This window comes from Choloepus didactylus, chromosome 9 (assembly GCF_015220235.1).
Source record: "Choloepus didactylus isolate mChoDid1 chromosome 9, mChoDid1.pri, whole genome shotgun sequence".
Classification (NCBI taxonomy): Eukaryota; Metazoa; Chordata; class Mammalia; order Pilosa; family Megalonychidae; genus Choloepus; species Choloepus didactylus.
This window is the reverse complement of record NC_051315.1, coordinates 129,229,385-129,251,157: the sequence shown is the minus strand read 5'-3', so window position 1 is coordinate 129,251,157 and position 21,773 is coordinate 129,229,385. Positions and strand designations below refer to the sequence as shown.

General features: G+C 47.1%; 1 protein-coding gene across 1 annotated transcript in view; it reads left to right on the top strand.

The window, feature by feature from the left end:
* ASB18 (ankyrin repeat and SOCS box containing 18) overlaps positions 1 to 21,773 on the top strand; it is a 75,781-nt gene that overhangs the window by 20,357 nt on the left and 33,651 nt on the right. Inside the window, exons 2-3 of the mRNA XM_037850456.1 lie at positions 8,492 to 8,616; positions 12,606 to 12,873. Of these exons, the coding sequence (XP_037706384.1) occupies positions 8,492 to 8,616; positions 12,606 to 12,873 (393 nt within the window). The remainder of the gene's footprint in view (positions 1 to 8,491; positions 8,617 to 12,605; positions 12,874 to 21,773) is intronic.

The following is a 21,773-nucleotide window of genomic DNA, read 5'->3' as shown; positions in this document are numbered from 1 at the left end:
TAATTTTGCCTAACACAATTCAACTTTCCTGCATACAAGCAAAAACCCACTAACACTTTCCCCAGAAGAGGATGCAAGTCCTTGGATGATATTCACTCTTACACTTTCTACTCTGTAACTTAAGTCCTATGACATAAAGATAATACAATTTATATGATAAAGGGATAAGATAGGGAAGAAAACAAAGATATTTGCTTTATGTATATATATATATATATATATGTATATGTGTATATATATATATATATATATATATATATATACAAAAATATTCATAATAAAACAAGGAAGGAATACTCTTAGCTATTGAAGTCCTCATTTCTGCAACTAGTCACATGGCTATAGCTTATATTTATAATTACCTTCTTCCACTACCCATTCCATATTCCCATTACCCTCAGCAAGCACCTCAGCTGGCTGTGGTTCTTTGCCTGGTGGGGTGACCCAAACCTTCATCCCTGGAGTTTCTGGGCCATTGATAGTCCTCTCTGGATTGGGTTGTTGCAGTTTTCCATTGACTTTAATCACAGGACATGGTAGTACTAAGAGATGCCCTAGGGGATCTCCTGTATTCTAGGCCAACTCTTCTTTATCTCCAGTGCATACCTGAAGTCTTATTTCCCCTTGATGGTCTGGATCACTCACCCCAGCCAGTATAGTAATCCCCTTCCTTGCCACCCAAAGTGACCAGATGGCAGTTTTAGACTCCAGCTCAATGGACACATCATTGTGTCTCCTGGTGGAAGCTCTCCTCCTTTTGGCACTAAGACCAGTAGACCAGCAGAGTTAAGGTCATGAGGATAGGAAGCAAAATTTTTTTCTAGTGGATCACTAGGCATAATAGTGAATGCTGCCACTCCCATTTCCATCCCTTGATTCCTGGACCCATGTATCCTGGCAATGGGAGAAACAGTACCATAGAGTGGATGCTAATTTAGAGCATAGACAGCCTCCTGGAGAACACTGCCCCAGTTCTGCAAGATATTGCCATCCAGTTGGCAACAGAATTGGGTCTTCAAGAGGCCATCCCACCATTCTGTTAATCCCGCTGCTTCAGGATGATGGGGAACATGGTAAGACCAGAGAATTCAATGAGCATGTGCCCATTCCTGCCCTTCATTTGCTGTGAAGTGGGTTCCTTTATCAGAATCAATGCTGTGTGGAATACCAAGACAGTGCATAAGGCATTCTGTAAGTCCATGGATGGTATTTTTGGCAGAAGCACTGAGTGCAGGGAAGGCAAATCCATATCCAGAGTATGTGTCTATTTCACTTAGAACAAAACACTGCCCCTTCCTTGATGGAAGTGGTCCAATGTAATCAACTGCCACCAGGTAGCACGCTGACCACCTCGGGGAATGGTGCCATATCGCAGACTGAGCATGGGTCTCTGCTGCTGGCAGTGGCTGTGGCCAGGTGGGCCTTGGTGGGTGGAAGTCCATATTGCTGAGCCCATGCAGAACCTCCATCCCTACCAACAGGCCCACTGTCTTCATGAGCCATTTGGGAAGTAACAGGAGTGATATAGAAAGAGGCCAATTAGTATCCACAGAGTGGGTCATCTTATCCCCTTGATTATTAAAAGCTTCCTCTGCTAGCACGCTGACCACCTCGGGGAATGGTGCCATATCGCAGACCGAGCATGGGTCTCTGCTGCTGGCAGTGGCTGTGGCCAGGTGGGCCTTGGTGGGTGGAAGTCCATATTGCTGAGCCCATGCAGAACCTCCATCCCTACCAACAGGCCCACTGTCTTCATGAGCCATTTGGGAAGTAACAGGAGTGATATAGAAAGAGGCCAATTAGTATCCACAGAGTGGGTCATCTTATCCCCTTGATTATTAAAAGCTTCCTCTGCTGAAGTCACTCTCTCATGAGCATTCACACATGATGCAAATATCTTCATTCAGAAAGGTCTATCCACATACATCTCCCACAGACCTCTTTGTCACCAATTTTCCAATCATGTTTCTTCCAAGTCTCTCACCATCCATTCAAACCATTAGCCACAGCCCAGGAATCAGTATACAAACGTACCACCAGCCATTTCTCCTTCCAAACAAAATGAGCAGTCAGGTTCACTGCTCAAAATTCTGCCCACTTGGAGGATTTCTCTTTACCATTGTCCTTCAGGAATGTCCCAGAAAGGGGCTGCAGTACTGCAGCCATCCACTTTTGGGTGGTACTTGTATATTATGCAGAACTGACTGTAAACCAGGCTCAAGTTTCCTCTTCCTTAATCAACTAATCATAGGGAACTCCCCAAGAGGTCATAGCTGGGTGCTGGGAAAGAGAAGGTAATATGGCAGGAGTGGAAGGAATGAGCATATGGGCCACTTTTTCCTGTAATTTACTTGTGCCTTCAGAACTCACTCAACCCCTATCTCATATATACCACTTCTATTTTATGATGGAGTGCTGCTGTGCACACCCAATTTTATGGCTTGGTGGGTCAGACAACACCCAGCTCATGAGAGGCAACTTGGGTCTCATGGTAACTTAGTGGCCCATAGTTAAATGTTCAGTCTCTACTAAGGGCCAAGAGCTCTTTCTCAATAAGTGACTAGTTATCTGCAGAGGATGGCAGGGCTTTGCTCCAAAATCCTACAGGTCTTCACTGTGATTCTCCTATAGATGCCTGCGAATCCTCCAAACAGTATCTCTATTTGTCACTGAAACTTCCACCACCAATGTATCTGCCAATGCAGCTTGCATGTTCACCTGGACCTGTTGTGGAGCCTCCTCTTCTTCCAGTCCCCACTTAAAACCAGCAGCTTCTCAGGCTACTTTGTAAATGAGGCAGAGTTCTGCACCCAAATAAGGAATATCTTGCCTCCAAAATCCAAAAAGGCCAACCAGACATTATGCCTCTCTTTTTCGGACATAGGAGGGGCCATATGCAACAGCTTATCCTTCACCTCTAAAGGGTTATCTCAATATGCCCAACAACATTAGATGCCTAGAAATTACACTGAAGTGGAAAGCCCTTGAATTTTTGTTGAACTTATCTCCCACCCTCTGACATGCAAATGCCTTCCCAGTAAATCTAGAGTAGTTCCTATTCTGGCTTACTCAGTCTAATTAGCAAATTGTCACCAATATGATGGACCAATGTGATGTCTTGTGGAAGGGAAAGGTGATCAATGTCCCTACAGACTAGATTATGATATAGGGCTGGAGAGTGGACATACCCCTGAGATAGGACAGTGATGGTGTATTGCTGGCCTTGCCAGTTGAAAGAAAACTGTTTTCAGTGGTCTTTACTAACAGTTATTGAGAAAAAAGCATTTGCAGATTAATAGCTGCATACTGGATACCAGGGGATGTGTTAATTTGCTCAACCAATGATACCACATCTGGAACAGCAGCTGCAATTGAAGTTACCACCTGATTAAGTTTACAATAATCCACTGTCATCCTCCAAGATCCATCTGTTTTCTTTACAGGCCCAATAGGAAAGTTGAATGGGGTTTTGGTGGGAATCACCACCCCTGCATCCTTCAAGTTCTTGATAATGGCACTAATCTCTGCAATCCCTCCAGGAATGCAATATTGCTTTTGATATACTATTTTTCTAGGTAGAGTCAGTTCTAGTGGCTTCCTCTTGGTCTTTCCTACCATAATAGCACTCACTGCACAAGTCAGATAGCAAATGTGGGGATTCTGTCAGTTGTTGAGTATATCTATTCCAATTATGCATTCCAGAATGGTAAAATAACCACATGATGGGCTTGGGTACCCACTAGAGCCACAGTGAGATGGACCTGAGCTAAAAACCACTGATCACCTGAACTTCATAAGTCCCTACTCTGACTGGGGCACCACAATGACATTTTGGGTCTCCTGGAATTATTGACAGTTCAGAGCCAGTGTGTAATAATCCCCAAAATATCTGATCATTTCCTTTTCCCCAGTGCACAAGTCACCCTGATGAAAGGTCATAGGTCATTTTGGGAAAGGCTAAGAGGACGGTTAATAGCATAAATTTTTGGCAATGTAGTAGAATCTTTCCCCCAAAGAGACCCAGCCTTCCCTTCATTCAAGGTAGTCTCGGTCCGTAAACAATCTCAAGACTGGGAATTGATTGAGGGACTGTGACTCTCTATTTTTATTATTCAAGTTAGACTTTTTTTTCACTTGACCTAGAACTCTTCTGCTTATACAGATCAAGTAAGAATTTAGTGCCTATTTCACTTTTGATATCCCATGATCAACTGGCCAATGCCATAGGTCTCTGTGGGTCAGACTATCCTGATTATTGCTTTGACTTTACTGTCCATTATAGTAGCCACATCCACCTTCTCTTGGGTGATTAAGTGCTGACATGTGGCTCTGGCCAACCTGGGATCCAATCATCCCCATTGTGTTTAAGGATCCAAGTTCAATGGCAGCTGTTCTCATAGTAATATATGACCTACAGAGAAGAGTGATCACAAAGCTCCTCAAAGATGATGGAGCTGCTCCCACAAATTTATGACTTACAGTCCTGGTGAAAGGTGTGTTCTCTGGACATTCCTGGGGCAGGATGCCTAAGGCTCCCCAAGCCTTTGGACCCCCTCCTCTACATTATACCAGAGCAGTTCTGGCATTTTGACCTCAGGCAGTGTAGGCCACCTTTTGGTCCTTGCTTCAGCCAACCACCTAACAAACTGCTAGAGCCCTTTCTAAGCCCTCAAGCTACAACACCGAATCCAGAATCTCTGCTTGCTGGGTCCATATCAATAAATTCCACTTGGCCCAACTTTATGCTCCTTCCACCACTATCCCACACCCTGAATATCCATCCCCACACATATTTCCCCAGTTTCTGTCTATATAAATTGGAAAAATCATGCAGTTATTTTGGAGTGTTGTGCATCTCCTCATGGGTCACACCTTTCAGGGCCTGTTGGGGCTTCAGAATAGTTATAGGTCTAGAAGAAAAGAGGGGTGGTGCGGGTGGATCACGAGGGGAATTAGCAGTGTCTGGCAAGTCAGCTACCTCAGGGAATTCCATTACAGTTTCATCTGGTGAAGCAGAGTTAATCTCTTCCAATGGAGGTGTGAGGGATGTTTCCTCAGAGCAGACTAGAGTTTAGATGGCTGATTCTAAGGGGAAGCCTGGAGGTCAGGAGGCTGATTCCTCAGGGCAGAACTTTACTGGTTTATCTGGCAAAGAAGACTCAGCAGAATCTAGGGTTTCAGTGTCCCCACTGTCATCATTCTCAGCCCGTGTGTCCCCATAACAGCTTTCAGGATTCCATTCCTTCCCCACCAGTGTCCTCACTTTAACAGCACACACCTTAGAAGGTTGGGATTCCATTTGTGTTGTAATTCAGTCACTCGCACAATGAGATTCTGGGTCCGGTTTTCAGAAATCTCAAGTCTGTGACTACAAGAAATAAGAGTTGCTTTCAGGACACACAGAGAGACTTTCATGTCCTCCATGCAGCACTTAGAGCTGGGAATTTGAAACCTTGACATGATCCCTTTCTTTAACAATTGTATCCAGCATATTCAGGAACAACCAGCCAAATTATACTTTTTAACAACACAAGTCTCTATTATAAAGTATCAAATACACTGTCACCCAGAGCCTTGCCTTTTATAAGCAGTATTCAAAGGTGAATATTTTGCATATCTCTATTGCCAGTTCACACTATAGACTATCAGTGGCCTCTTGATCACTGGAAATAGGGTTATTAGTGGCTTTTTTTAATTCAATTTTATTGAGATATATTCACATATCATACAATCATCCAAAGTGTACAATCAGCTGTTTACAGTACCATCAGATAGTTGTGAATTCATCACCCCAATCTATTTTTTGAACATTTTCCTTGTACCAGAAAAAGTAAAAATAAGAATAAAAAAAAAAAAGTAAAAAAGAACACCCAAATTATCCACCCCACCATATTTTTCATTTAGCTTTTTTGTCCCCATTTTTTTACTCATCCATCCATACACTGACTGGATAAAGGGCATGTGATCCACAAGGCTTTCACAATCACACTGTCACCCCTTGTAAGCTACATTGCTATGCAATTGTCTTCAAGAGTTGAGGCTACTGGGCTGCAGTTTGATAATTTCAGATATTTACTTTTATCTGTTCCAATGCATTAAAACCTAAAAAGGGTTATCTATATAGTGCATAAGAATGCTCACCAGAGTAACCTCTCGACTCCGTTCGGAATGTCTCAGCCACTGAAACTTTATTTTGTTTCATTTTGCATCCCTCTTTTGGTCAAGAAGATGTTCTCAATCCCACAATGTTGGGTCCAGATACATCCCTGGGAGTCATATCCTGCATTGCCAAGGTGGCTTAGTTATACAGAGAGGCCACATCTAAACAACAAACAGGTACTCAGGGGGAGACTCTTAGGCCCAATTATAAGCAGGTTTAGCCTCTCCTTTGCAGTAATGAGCTTCATAAGGGCAAGTCCCATGATAGAGGGCTTGGCACATCAAATCCCAGTCCTCAGTGTTTGTGAGAACATCAACAACAATCCAGGTGAGGAAGCCCAACAGTTCCACATTTCCCCCAGCTCCTCAGGGGGCCCCTGCATATATATTTTTATTCTCTGCCCAAATTACTTTGAGATGTGTTGCTATTTCACAATTAGTGGCTTTTAATCCAATCAGATTAGACAACAAATTCCAAAAACCCCAGAACCAATCATAAAACTCAGCCTTAAGATTCTATTTCTCAAGAACCAAAATCTATATTAGTCAGGGTTTTTCAGGGAAACAGAACTGACAGGAGAGATACATGTGTAAACATTATGAGATTTATTACAGGAATTGGCTCACACAACCTTAGCGATTGGCAAGTCCAAATTCCAAGAAGCAACTTGGGAACACTGACGAAGGATTCCATGAAGTCTATAGGAGAAGCTGAATGGCTGAATTAGGAAGAAATTCTTCTCTCTGACTGCTGAAATCATCAGTTCTCCCTTTAAGGCTTTCAACTTGATTGAATGAGATCTCTCTTATTGCTGAAGATAATCTCCTCTGTTGATTGCAGATGCAATCAGCCATAGATGCAATCAGTGACTGTTCTGGTTTGCTAATGCTGCTGTTAAGCAAAATACCAGAAATGGATTGGCTTTATAAAGGGAATTTATTTGGTTACACAGTTACAGTCTTAAGGCCATAAAGTGTCCAAGGTAACACATCAACAATTGGTACCTTCACTGGAGGATGGTCAATGGCATCTGGAAAACCTCTGTTAGCTGAGAAGGCACGTGGCTGGCGTCTGCTCCAAGTTCTTGTTTCAAAATGGCTTTCTCCCAGGACATTCCTCCCTAGGCTTCAGCTTCTCTTCAAAATGTCTCTTTCAGCTGCTCTTAGGGCGTTTGTCCTCTCTTAGCTTCTCTGGAGCAAAAGTCTGCTTTCAAAGGCCGTCTCCAAAATGTCTCTGTAAGCTGAAGCTCCTCTCTCAGCTCCTGTGCACTCTTCAAAGTGTCCTTCTTGGCTGTAGCAAGCTTGCACCTTCTGTCTGAGCTTATATAGTGCTCTAGTAAACTAATCAAGGCCCAGGCTGAATGGGCGGGGCCACACCTCCATGGAAATTATCCAATGAAAGATCTCGCCCTCAGTTGAGTGATCACATCTCCACGGAAACATCTAATCAAAAGTCTCCAACCCAATCAACACCAATACATTTCCTGCCCAAACAAGGCTGCATCAAAGATAATGGTGTTTTGGGGGACATAATACATTCAAACTGGCACAGTGACTAATGATTTAAATCCACGAAATGACCTCACAGTAACAGTCAGGCCAGAGCTTTCTTGACCAAAGATGTGGACACCATAACTTAGCCAAGTTGACACATTAACTTCACCACCACAAGGAGTAAGTATAATAATACATAAAAAGAAACTGGTGCACATTTGGTGCTTCATAAAACTTCCATTCTCAAATTTTCAACAAAACACATTTTTTTTTAAAACCTAAGAGGATATTACTTATTTGCAAAGCATTTTGACTACAGAAGTCGTATTTACAAGTTAGTCACATAACCTACAAAAACAGGTAGCCCAAATGCTCTTTAAAGCTGGGAAATCATCTTCCCTGGGCAAAAGCAGGTTAAAGGGCTATCAAATGTGTGTCCTGGGCATCTGCAGAGAGCCGTTTGTGACTTTCCGATATGTGTGTCTCTGGAGCTAGCATCTACATAATCACAAGGTGGTTTCTGAGCTGGAGGCATCTAGCAGTCACGTGCTCCCAGTCATATCAAGTAACCATTGTCACATTGGAGCCCACAGGAGGTATAAATACACCAGCATCGAGCCCCAACTGGATTTCTATTGAGTAATGACAATAGAAATAGCTCACGCTCTAGAAGTCCATCTTTCCCCTTCCTGGAGAAGTTTTCTGAAATAAACGACATTGCGATGGAGAGACGGACAGAGCCAGTTAGAGGGAAACTTCAAATCTTCCAGACGATGGACAAAGATCCTCCAGTCAGAGCAGAGTCCCCCGCGCTCGAGTACCACACTGCCTTGGTCACGGGGGACCTGGACCATCTTCAGGTCCTCATGGACCAGTTCTTTCAGGATGCCAATGTGGTGTTTGAGATCAGTAAGGATGAGATGGAGTGGCAGGTGAAATCCCCGGCCACTTTTGGACTGTCAGGTAATCCTGCTCTTTCCAAAACTCTGCTATTTGCTTTTAAGGAGCTACTAACCCCGTCTCGGAATGTTTGGCTCCCGGGCCAGTAAGGATGAGATGGAGTGGCAGGTGAAATCCCCGGCCACTTTTGGACTGTCAGGTAATCCTGCTCTTTCCAAAACTCTGCTATTTGCTTTTAAGGAGCTACTAACCCCGTCTCGGAATGTTTGGCTCCCGGGCTTAGCTACATATATGGGCACTGCGTTTAACATGTTCAAGGAAAGATGTCTATAAAGGAAGTTTGTTTTGCATGGGATGCAAGAGATCAAAAGGGCAAATATGCTGGTGAGCAATGCCCATCTGATGCTGGAAATGTCTTCTTTTTAACAAAGATAATTGGTTTGGGACCCGATCTGTCAGGGCCAGCTTCTGGCAGCCCAGGGAGGCAGGAGATGGAGCCAGATCGCCTCTCCATAGAAGGCACCCAAGCAAGCCCCAGCAGGCAGCTCTGTGCAAGTTCCTTCTATAGATCTAGGAACACCATGGCCACCGCAGGGCAGCTGGGGCACAGCCAGCAATCTACAGAGGGACACCCACCCCTGGAACACCGGAGTGCCTGAGAATGAGGGGCTCGGGGGAAGAAGTCAGAGGTCCTTACGTCATTATGATTGGGGGTACTCTTGCTGCCAGAATGTGGTTGCTATGTGCTGGGCAGACCAGCAGAGGCCACACGTGCAGATGTGGCCATCAACTGGCCGCAAGAGATAGACCCATGCTGACCACCAGCCACCTTGGGTTCAGATGTAACATATTAACCACGAGAGCTAATGTGTTGGAATAAGGCACCGGGTGCCAAAGCAGCTCTGCCAGATTGTGAGATTTGAAAATCTGTGGTCAAGGGGCCATGGGGCAGTGTCCCATGTCCCTGGCTCCTGGGTTCTGGCACATAAAGAATGTAGAATGTCGGCTTCCAAAGGATGACACAGTTCTGTTTATACCTCTCTCTAGAAGAAGGGAATAAGCCCAAAACACTATAAAAGGACTAAGTGGCTCACAGCAGCCAGCGGGGCAACAGGCTGTGGGGAGGACAGATGTCACTTCCAGTCTGGGCTTTTTCACCTCCCAAATGAGGAAGGATGTGGGGCCTTCCTGAGCCTCTTCTATCTGTCCCAAAGAGGACTCCCCAAAGGGCTGTGACAGCAACTGAACCAAGAATGCCAAAGGCTTTGAATTTTTGACTGATGTTTATTTTTTTAAAAGTGCATATCTCTCAGCCCCGGACACACACACGCGCGCGCACATGTGCACACACGTTGCCATTTCAAATCGATATTAATATTAATCCACCTTTGACACATTCCTGAATCCAAAGACTGGTTCTTTGTTATTCCTCCTTAATCTCCCAGCCCCTAACTTCTGCTGCTTTTCTCTGGCGGAACTGTAACCACAGGAAGTTAGAGAATGCTTAAAATGAAGGGGCGTCAGCTGTTAGTGAGGAAACGGCTCCCACAGCCTTAGAACAGGCGGAAGCCCTCCCTGTGGGTGGGGGAGAGCCTTAGTTCCCTGGGGTGCTGTCACAAAACCAACAAACTGGTTTTAAAAGACAGAACTGAATAGTCTCACGGTGCTGGAAGCTGGAGGTCGGAATCCAGGACCTGCAGAAGCCCACAGGGAGGATCTGTGCCGTGCATGCTCTGCTAGCTTCTGGGGGCCTGCCGTCAACCCGCGGCCTTCTCCCCGTCTCTCTGTGTCCAAATGTCCCTTTTTTAATAAAGGCATCAGTCTTGTGGGATTCAGGGCCCACCCTGGTCCAGTTTAGCCTCATCTTAACTAATTACTTCTGTAATGACCCTGTTTCCAAATAAGGTCACTTTCCGAGGTACTGGGGTTTAGGACTTCGATATGTCTTTTTGGGGGACATGACTCAGCCCGTATCACCAGGGAACCTTTAAAGATCATCCAAAGATCTTATTTGCAAATGGGGGTCACAGTCTCAGGGCCCGGGGCTGGGCTCAGCACATACCCTCTGGGGGGTGGGGGGCACAATTCAGTTGATAACAGGAAGAGGGGGCAGGCTGGCACTCGGGGTGCCTGCACTCTGCACTGTCCTTGCCGGGGTGAGGACTTCCCGATGGCCGATTCCAGCTCCCCCTGAAGAAGGGCCGTGGGGACAGCAGACTCACAGTGGCAGGCCCAGGGCACCAAATCTGTGATGGGGTTTCCCATCCGATAGTCCCAGCCAGGGCCTGGGGGGAGCTGAGACTCAGAGGGACACACCACGTGGAGAGGAGCCTAAATGCACGTTCCTTCTGCTGGCAGAACAGGGTGGGAGTTACAGGGAGCCGTTTCCGGTTTTCTAGCAGAAAGCCCAGAGCCTCTTGAAGGCCTGACGGAGGTCACTGACTTCGGGCCCACTGGAGAAGGGCCCTGGCCCTAAGCTAAGGATGAGTCAATGTCCACCCGCGGCCCCTTCCCCTAGTTCATGGAAAGACATGGGAATCCAGGGCAGGCGAACAGAGCTGCTGGGGGAGATTGGGAATTGAGCATGTCCTGGAGAATGGAGCACCCCCTCCTTGCTCCCAATATAGAATCAAAGAACCAGGATCCAGCGCCTGCAGGAAGGGAAGTTTTTGTTACACTAAGGACTGCGTCCATTTCCCCACCCCCACCGCCATCAGGCCCCGGGCTTCACAGGGAGGGGCAGCCCAAACCAGTGCAGGCCCCGTCCCCAAGGCCTTGGACCACCACCCTTTCACCACCAAGGACCACTGACCCGTTTCCCCCACTGCATGTGCACCAACCTCCAGCCTGGGCCTTTGGGATGGGGGGACAGGCTCGGTGCCACACACACAGGTAGGTAATTAATGAGTGGTCTTTCAAAACTGCTCAGCATGGCTCCTGGGAAGGAGGTGGCCTGTGAAAAGGGTCTCCTCTGCAGCTCATTACAGCCCCAGTATCGATTCCTCCATCATTATAGGAAGGCATCCCTGCCATGTGAAATCCTATCTCTTGATGTGTATTCACCAGGGACGGCTTCCCCCCACTTCCTCCCGCGCTCCCGGCTGCTAACAACCTTCCACGGGCCTTTTGAAAGCTCCAAAGTTTTCAGAGAAGTAAAATGGATAGCACCTGCTCCATTTCATCCCTCAAGAAAGAGCAACCCCATACACACACACATACACACACACACACACACCCCTAAAAGGCACAGAGAAACAAACCAGAATTGTGCTGAATGTGGAACGTCACATCAAAGTGCGCTTCTAAAACTCAGCCACTTCCAAGAGGGCTAAACTTTCTCTGAGTCCTTTTCTTGAGGAAACTTGGTGATGTGGGTCAGTTTGTTTTGTCTGTTGTCTTCTCTTCATGGCATAAAAGGGTAAGTTTGGGGCTCGACCAAGAGGGTTTGATTCCGGAAAAATCCACAGCCCACTGAGCACCTGCCCTTCCTCCCTCAAACTCTGTCTGATTCAGAGCCAGAAAAATAGGAGCCTTTCCCTCTGTTCTCCCCACGGTCCACCGGGCTTGCTCAGCTGTGACCTCCTCACAACTTGCCCAGTTCCCCAGCCATCTGCATATTTGCCTCGCTCAGATTCCCTCTCTCGCTGTCTCTCTGTGGCTCAATTCTGGCCTTTTCAATTTTTGTTTCTTTTCTCTCTCTGGTGCATCTCTGTCTCTCTCTCAATCAATGTGCCTGTCTCCAATCTCCCTCCCCTTTGAGTTTCCCTCAGTATGTCTCTCTGTCCACTGTCTGTCTACTCGCCCCTGTCCCCCTAGGTGTCCCCTCGGCTCTCAGCCCCTCTCCCCGCCCTCCATGCTCAATCTGTACCTCCAGCTGGCTCTCACTGGGCTTCTCCGACCCTAACCTTTTGCGTCTCCAGAACGCTCACCCGGTACCCGCTTCTAAGAGGCAGTTTCGCTCTCTTTTGGCCCTAATGGACACGTCCCCCAGGGTCCCCCAGGGTCCCCCACCACCTCCACCACTCACCGTTCCTCTCCCCACCCCGCCCCAGGCCTCTGGACCCTGGAGTACAAGCGCGAGCTCACCACGCCCCTGTGCATCGCGGCGGCCCGCGGCCACACGGCCTGCGTGCGCCACCTGCTCGGCCGCGGCGCCAACCCCGACGCCAGCCCCGGCGGCCGCGGCGCCCTGCACGAGGCCTGCCTGGGGGGCCACACGGCCTGCGCCCGGCTGCTGCTGCAGCACCGCGCCGACCCCGACCTGCTCGGCGCCGACGGCCTGGCGCCCCTGCACCTCTGCGGCACGGCCGCCTCGCTCGGGTAAGCACGCGCGCGCCCCGGACGCGGCCAGCCCAGGCCCCCGCCGGGATCCCCAACCCAGATCCGCCCGAGGACCAGGCGTTCCCTTCAACCCTAAACCCAGACCCGCCTCCGGACTCCGCCTGCGGACCCCGTCCCCCCGCCCCGCCCCAGGGCCCGACCTCCCCCACACCCCCAGACCCAGTCCAGGACCGTGGGCCCCACCCGGACCCCAGACCCCGTCTAGCCCCCCGACCCTGCCCGGCCTCCGGTCCCCGCCCCGTCCACAATTGGGGCTGGACCCCAGACCTTTGTCGCGCTTCCTGACCCTGTCCCCCGATCCAGCCCAGGCTCCGAACCCCGGGACCCCCGTCCCGACCCAAGACCTTCCCCACACCCCCGGACCTAGTCCCGGACCATGGACCCCAGACCCCGTCTCAACCCCTGCCGGGACTGGTCCTGGACCCTGCCGCGCCCCGGCCCCTGGTCCCCACGCGTCCCCGCCCTGGCCGCCGTCTACACCGCCCGCCGACCCCGGCCAGGCCCCAGGCCCCGTGACGCCCCCAGCCGGGACCGGACCCCGGCTCCTGCCCCGGCCCGGGCGAGTTAATTAGCGCTTGATTGCGAGCGCGAGGGGGGCGGCGCCACGCCGAGGTAATGAGCCGCTGATCACCGGCCGCGGCCGCCGGCGCTGGGGAATGCTAAAAGGCCACTGACGGGGTTGGAGGCTGAAAAATTAGGGTTTTTAATGATAATTTTATGCAGAATAATTGTCACAGTGTGACATAAATGGTTAGCTCGTCGGGGCGGGGGCCTCGGAGACCCACGAGGAAGTTTCTGGGAGCCCCGCGGCTCCGCGTCCAGTTGCGCGCGGTCCTGGGGAGGGTCTGTCCCCACCGGGTCGCGCGGTCCTGGGGGAGGGTCTGTCCCCACCGGGTCGCGCGGTCCTGGGGGAGGGTCTGTCCCCACCGGGTCGCGCAGTCCTGGGAGCGGCAGAGAGGCGCACGGGGCAGAGGACGGAGGTTCTCAGCTTGCCTTGTGTCGTCCTGACATTTCTTTTATCAACATGTTCTTGTCCCAGTCCTCGGGGTTATTATAAAATCTCTTGGCTTCCCCTTCAGTGGATTAAACTCACGTAAAGGGCTTGGGACTCGTGGAAGGCGAGTGCACCGCCCTTGCCGTCTGTCCACTGGATCCGAAGTCACTGGGTCTCCTGGGCTGGGAGGTGGAGGGCAGTGGGCAGGTGCGGCCGCTGGCTCTCAGTGACCCACGCAAGTCACCCCCAAGCAATGTCGTCGGAGCTCAGAGTAGGGGCTCAGAAGTGGGCGGACGGCGGGGGTCTTGAGAGGCCTGGGCTGCTGAGTCGAGGGAAAGAAGTGCCTGACAATATCTTTCAGAAGCAACTTTACAGAGGTTTAATTGACACTCAATAAACTGCACGTTTAAAGTGTACAAGTTGAAAAGTTCTGACACATGGATATACTCAGGAAACCATTCACACCATCAGGCTGGGGAACATAGCCATCCCTCACTCCCCAAAGTTCCCTGTGCCCCTTGGTAATGCCTCCCAGCACCCCTTCCCCCATCCTCCATCCCCAGGCAACCACTGATCTGCTTTCTGCCACTACAGTTTGGACTGAATTTTCTAGAATTTTGTATAAATGGAATGTACTCTTTCGTGTCTGGCTTCTTTCACTCAATTATTTTATATTATTCATCACCATTGTTGCACATATCAATAGTTCATTACTTTTTATTGCTGAGTAGTATTCCATTATATGGATATACCGCGGGACTCATCCATTCATCTGTTGAAAGACATTTGGCCGTTAGGGGTTCTTTTACTATTACAAATAATGTCACTATGAACATTTGTGGACACACCTTTCCATGGTCATTCACTTTAATTTCTCTTGGGTAAAGATAGAGGAGTAGAATGGCCAGGTCACATGATAAGAGTATATTTAAATTTTTAAGAAACTGCCAAATTGGTTTCCAAAGTGGTTGTATGATTTTACATTCCTCTCAGACGGTATGAGGGTTCTGTTGCTCCCTATCCATGCCAACACTTGGTATGGTCAACCTTTAATTTTAGACATTCTGATAAGTGTGTAGTAGTATCTCATCACAGTTTTGATTTGGATTTCCCTGACGGCTAGGGTTGTTGAGCATCTTTTCATGTACTTATTTGGATCCATGCATTGTCTTTGGTGAAGTGTGTTCAAATTTTTTGCCCATTTTAAAAATTGGGTTGTTTGTTATTAAGTTTTGAGAGGTCTTTATATATTCTTGGTACAAGTCCTTTTATCAGATATGTGAGTTTTAAATATTTCCTCACAATTGCTGGCTTGTCTTCTCTTAACAGTGTCTTTTAAAGAATAGACATTCTTGATTTGAAAGGAGTCCAATTTATCAATTTTTTCCCTTCATGTTTTTTTCTTTGGTTATTGTATCTAAAAAAATATTTGCTGAACCCAAGATCAAAAAGATTTTCCCCTATGTTTTCTTCTAGATATTTTATAATTCATTTTTCATTTCTCTATAATCCATTTTGAAGTAAACTATAGATATGGTGTGAGGTCTGGGGTGAAGCTCTTGCTGTGTGTGTGTGTGTGTGTGTGTGTATGAATATCCAGTTTTTCTAGCACCATCTGTTTAAAAGACTTCCCTTTCTCCACCAAACTGCCTTTGCACCTTTGTCAAAAATAAATTGACTCAAACATTGAGGACTGGCAGTTTGACGTGCCAAACCCTCTGTCATGGGACTTGCCCTTGTGAAGCTCTTTACTGCAAAGGAGAGGCTAAACTTGCATATAATTGTGCCTAAGAGTCTCCCTCTGAGTACCTCTTTGTTGCTCAGATGTGGCCCTCTCTCTCTCTCTAACTGAGCCACCTCAGCAGGTGAACTCACTGCCCTCCCCTCTATGTGGGACCCAACTCCCAGGGGTGTAAATCTCCCTGGCAACGCAGGATATGACTCCTGGGGATGAATCTGGACTTGGCATCGTGGGATTGAGAATATCTTCTTGACCAAAAGGGGGATGCAAAATGAAACAAAATAAAGCTTCAGAGGCTGAGAGATTTCAGATGGAGTCGAGAGGTCACTCTGGTGGACGTTCCTGTGCACTACGTAGATAACACCTCTTAGGTCTTAATGTATTGGAATAGCTAGAAGTAAATACCTGAAACTATCAAACTCCAACCCAGCAGTCTGGACTCCTGAAGACAATTGTATAACAATGTAGATTACAAGGGGTGACAGTGTGATTGTGAAAACCTTGTGGATCGCACTCCCTTTATCTAGTGTATGGATGGATGCGTGGAAAAATGGGGACAAAAACTAAATGAAAAATAGGGTGGGATGGAGGGGATGATTTGGGTATTCTTTTGTACTTTTTTTTTATTCTTATTCTGATTCTTTCTGATGTAAGGAAAATGTTCAAAAATAGATTTGGGTGATGAATGCATAACTATATGATGGTACTGTGAACAGGTGATTCTACACCATGGATGATTGTATGGTATGTGAATATATTCCAATAAAACTGAATTTAATTAAAAAAATCAATTGACTATATACGTGTAGGTTTATTTTTGGACTTTTGTCAAGCACACACAAGACAGCACAAGGCCAAAGTCAGGTCCTGACTGATTGTTCCCGTAAAGACCCAATGAGCCACCTTTAGATGCAGACAGTCTATTACTTACATTGACAGTGAAAGGAAGATCAGCCAAAGGTGCCAGCTGCCCACGGTCCTTGTCCCTCTCACCAAAAAGAGGGGCCAGATGACTGCAATGCAAGTTCTGGGATACCCCATTGCTAAGCAGCCACATCTAGACTTCAGCTAAGCCGTTTTATAGTCTGCAGCTCTAACCTGGGGCAGGGGGGTGAAGCCACAGATCTCATCAGAGCCGGGAGGTAATGAGAAACTGTTTCATGACAGTCTCCCCACGGAGAGAGGGGACGAGTGGCAATGGCCTCATATAAGCTCCTTATAAGCCTCCCATCTAAAGGAGCACAAGGTGTTCTGCCAAGACATGGATTCAGTTGTGGTCCAAGCCTCTGCCTACGTGATCAATGTAGCTTCATGTGAGGTTGCCAGGGCACCATGATGGAGCCATTCCCCTACATCTATTCTGTTCCATTGACCCTTTGTCTGTTTTGACACCAGTATCACATAGTCTTGAATACTGTTGTGTTATAATAAATCTTTAAATCAGAGTGTCTAAGTCCTCAAACATTGTTCCTCTTTTTCAAAGTTGTTTTGGTCCTTCTAGCTCCTTTGCATTTCCATGCAAATTTAGAATAAGCTTTTCAATTTCTACCAAAAACAGCTTGCTGGGGTTTGACTGGGGTGGCATTAAATCTACAGAGCAATTTGGGATGAGATGACATCATAAAAATATTGAGTCTTCCAATCCACTAATACATTATCTCTCCCCATTTATTTAGGTCTTCTTTAATTTCTCTCCGCTATGTTCTGTATACTTCTGTGTGCAGGGATTATACATATTTTATCAGATTTAACCCCAAGGGTTTTGCATGTTTTTGATGCCTTTGTAAATGGTATTATTTAATTTAAATTTCTGATTGCATGTAGCTACTATAAAAATGTAATTGACTTTCATACTGATCTGGTATCCTGCATCCTTGCTAAGCTCACTTATTGTTCTTGTAGCTTTTTTGTAGATTTTACAGGATGTCTAGTTAGGCAATCATGTCATCTGCAAATAAACACAATTTTACTTATTTTCTAATCGGGATGCCATTTTTTACTTTTTTTGCTTTATTGTACTAGCCAGAATGTCCAGTGCAATGCTAAATAGAAATGGTGCGAGTAGACAACTTTCCTTGTTCCTGATCTTACAGGAAAGCATTAAGTTTTTCACCATTAAGTATGATATCAGTAATAGGTTTTCAAGGATGCCTTTTTTTTTTTTTTCAGGTCAAGAATGCTCCCTTGTAGTCCTTATTTTCTGATAGTTTTTATTATGAATGCATGTTGAATTTTGTCAAATGTTTTTTCTGCATATGTTGAGATAATCTATAGGGTTTTTTTTTCAGCCTGTTAAAACGGTGAATAACATCGATTGACTTTCAGATGTTAAACCAACCTTGCATTCCTGGGATGCATCCCACTTGGTCATGAGTTACTGTCCTTTTATATATTGTTGGATTTGATTTACTAAAGTTTGTTTAAAATACCTGCATCTATGTTCATGAGAGATATTGGTCTGTAGTTTTCTTTTGATGTCTTTGTCTGGTTTTGGAGTCAGAGTGACACTGGTCAAAAATGTCTTTGGAAGAGTTATTTCCTCTTCTATTTTCTGGAGGAGCTTCAGTAAAATTTTTATTTCATTCTTAAACGTTTGGTAGCTTCATCAGTGAAGCTATTTGGGGTAGTTTTCTATGTGAAAAAGCTTTTAACTAAAAACTCAATTTCTTTAGTAGATATATGGCTACATGGGTTATCTATTTCTTCTTAACTAAGCTTTGGTAGTTTGAATCTTTCAAGGATTTGTCTCTTTCATCTAAGTTGTTGAACCTGTGAGCATAAAGTTGTTCCTTATCCATTAATATTTGTAGAATCTGAAGTGATATCCTCTCTTTCCAATTCATATCCGATCTTTTTCCCCCTAATTGGTCTTGCTTTAAGTTTCACTGACTTTCTCTATTGTTTTTGTTTTCTATTTTATTGATTTCTACATGATTTTTACTGTTCTCCTTTCTTCTGCTTACATTGGGTTTCATTTGCTCTTCTTTTTCTGGTTTTTTTAATTAAGGTGAAAGCTAATGTCATTGATTTGAGGATTTTCTTATTTTCTAATTCAGGCTTTTAGTGCAATACAAGATCTTATAAGTACTACTATAGCTGCATCCCACAAATTTTAATGTTTGTTTTCATTTTCATTCAGTTTAAAGTACTTACTAATTTCCCTTTCAATTTTTTCTTGGGGCCATGGAGTGTTATTTAGTTCCCTGTCCGGCGCTTTCTCCGCCCCGCCTCGAGTCCTCGGTCGGCCGGCGATGGGGACCAGAGAGATAAGGGGAGAGAGGGTGCGGACAACGTCTTACCCGGAGCACTTGTGATCACTCAGGACTCGCGGTGGTAAAGCAAATAAACTTTTAATGGGACTAGGCAATCATCATCTTTACAGGTTCCACCCGGGGCGAGACACCTCGGGGGAGAACAACCTCGATGCGGCCGTCAGGTACGGCTCCTTGTGGGCTGTCTCCCCGAGCTTTGCCCGGGAACTTTCTTATAAACCTTGCGTGTATCCAATGGGCTAACGCCACGCACACAAGCATGATTGGTGAATACAGCGGGTGGTTACATACATCAGAAGCCGGAAGCAGGATGTGGGCGCCATCTTGGCACCACTCGATGGGCGGGGGGACTTTGGAGCAGGTTTACAGCGCATGCGCTATGCCCGTCCCGGGAGACGGCTCTCCACATCTCCCCCTTTATTATTTATATCGACCCAGTGTCCCCAGTGATGAGTGTGCTCCCGTGAACCCAGATGGCTCACAATTTGTTCCGGTGCTTTGGGGAGTCTGGACTAGGTCTCAGCCATTTAGCGGCGGAGCCTCTAGCACCGACCAGAATGCTCACCTCATATGGAGACAGGAGAGTCCGTGAGCTGGAAACAACATGACTCTCCCTGCAGTGCTTTGCCTTGCAACTGGGGGACAAAGGCGGGGGCAGGGATAGCATTAACCAGAGTCGGAGGCGTCACTAGGCGTCCCTATGCATTGGCTAGAGTCAAGTCTGGCCACAACTATGACTCTGCCTTAGGGACCTACCTGAGACAAAAATTATGACTGCTGGCGTCGCCCGTTATACCCGGGACACAGCTGCGCGCTTAGCTACAAACCTCGCTCCCGAGTGCCCCGCCCGAGGCGGCCAGGATGGGGTATGGCCATCAGAATGGTCGCTGTTGGGGGTATCAAAGGTGGAGGACATAGCCATCATAGTGGTAACACGGTACTGCCGCGCTTGAAACAGGCGTTCTAGCAAAGATTTAACAATGACTAATCCCACCAATAGTCCCACCATCAAGAGAATCCAATTAGTCAAATTGGGCCAAGAGAACCAAGAGGTGACTTGGTCCCACAGATTTTTTACAGTCTCGCCCAGTGTGGAAAGGTCGAAACTAACAGGCTTCAATTTCCTAATGTTCTCAAGTCCCTGAAGGCCGGAGGCTTGGTCCAATGGCCCAGGCCGTATATTCGTTGGCGTTTCTGACAGCTGCTCCCCGGCCTCCCCAGGTGATGCCACGGTTCCCACCAGTCTTTCCGGAACCCACACTGGTTGACGTCCTGGTTCCTGGGGAAAAACACAAACAGAGCCTCCGGCCCAGCCGAGCACCGGGTCAGGGCCTTTCCACTGTGACGTGGAGGGAGCGATATGGCCCTTAACAGTCTCCCATATAAGGACTAGAATCGGGTCCAAACAGACACCCGTTTGGCGCGCTCGGTCTATATCACGACCAAGTTTCATCCAAGAGGGCAGATTAAGGCTGCCAGAACAAGGAAACCAGGGGACAAAAGTGGCCACATCATCAAGAAATCGCTGGAGAGAACTTCTCTTAATTGAGATACCCCGCTGCTTCAAAAGGGTCTTTAAGGGGGTTAATAGGGGTGAACTTTCAGACTGCCCCATGTTTGCAGTCGGCACTATCTCTTAATCACTCGGAGAGCTCTTCCGAGTCCCGGGGGCTACCTGAACGCCCACGGGCCCTAGTCCTCGTATGGAAAGGGGGTGCTTACCTTCTCGCGGTGATCAGTCGCGGAGGTCAAACCACGGATCCCGGGAGCACGTCTCCGTCGGGGCGAGGGGAACGCAAATGAGTTCCCCGTACGGGCCACCACTTGTCCGGCGCTCTCTCCGCCCCGCCTCGAGTCCTCAGTCGGCCGGCGATGGGGACCAGAGAGATAAGGGGAGAGAGGGTGCGGACAACGTCTTACCCGGAGCACTTGTGATCACTCAGGACTCGCGGTGGTAAAGCAGATAAACTTTTAATGGGACTAGGCAATCATCATCTTTACAGGTTCCACCCGGGGCGAGACACCTCGGGGGAGAACCACCTCGATGCGGCCGTCAGGTACGGCTCCTTGTGGGCTGTCTCCCCGAGCTTTGCCCGGGAACTTTCTTATAAACCTTGCGTGTATCCAATGGGCTAACGCCACACACACAAGCATGATTGGTGAATACAGCGGGTGGTTACATACATCAGAAGCCGGAAGCAGGATGTGGGCGCCATCTTGGCACCACTCGATGGGCGGGGGGACTTTGGAGCAGGTTTACAGCGCATGCGCTATGCCCGTCCCGGGAGACGGCTCTCCACAGTTCCCAAATATTTGGGTATTTTCCAGATATCTTTCTACTTTTGATTTCTAATTTAATTCCATTATGGTCAGAGAGTTTACTTTGTATGATGTGACTCCTTTTAAATTTATTGAGACTTGTTTTATGATCCAAAATATGATCTGTCTTGGAAAGTGTTCTATATATACTTGAAAAGAATGTGTATTCTGTGGTTGTTAGGTGGTGTGTTCTATTGATGTCAATTAGGTCAAGTTGCATAATAGGGTTGTTCAAGTCTTCTGTACCCTTACTGATTTTCTGCTTACCTGTTCTAAGAGTTACTGAAAGATGGGTGTTGAACTCTCTGACTGTAATTGTGGATTTATCTATTTCTCCCTGCAGTTCTATCAGTTTTTGCTTGAGGCTTTTTGAAGCTGTTATTAGATATACATATGGTTAACCTTGTTATGTCCTCTTCAAGAACTAATCCCCTTATTGTCATGAAATGACATTCTTTATCTCCGGTAATATTCTTTGCTCTAAAATCTACATTGATATTAATGTAAGCAGGCAGATAGTAATCTAGCTTATTTATTGGTGTTAGCATAGGAT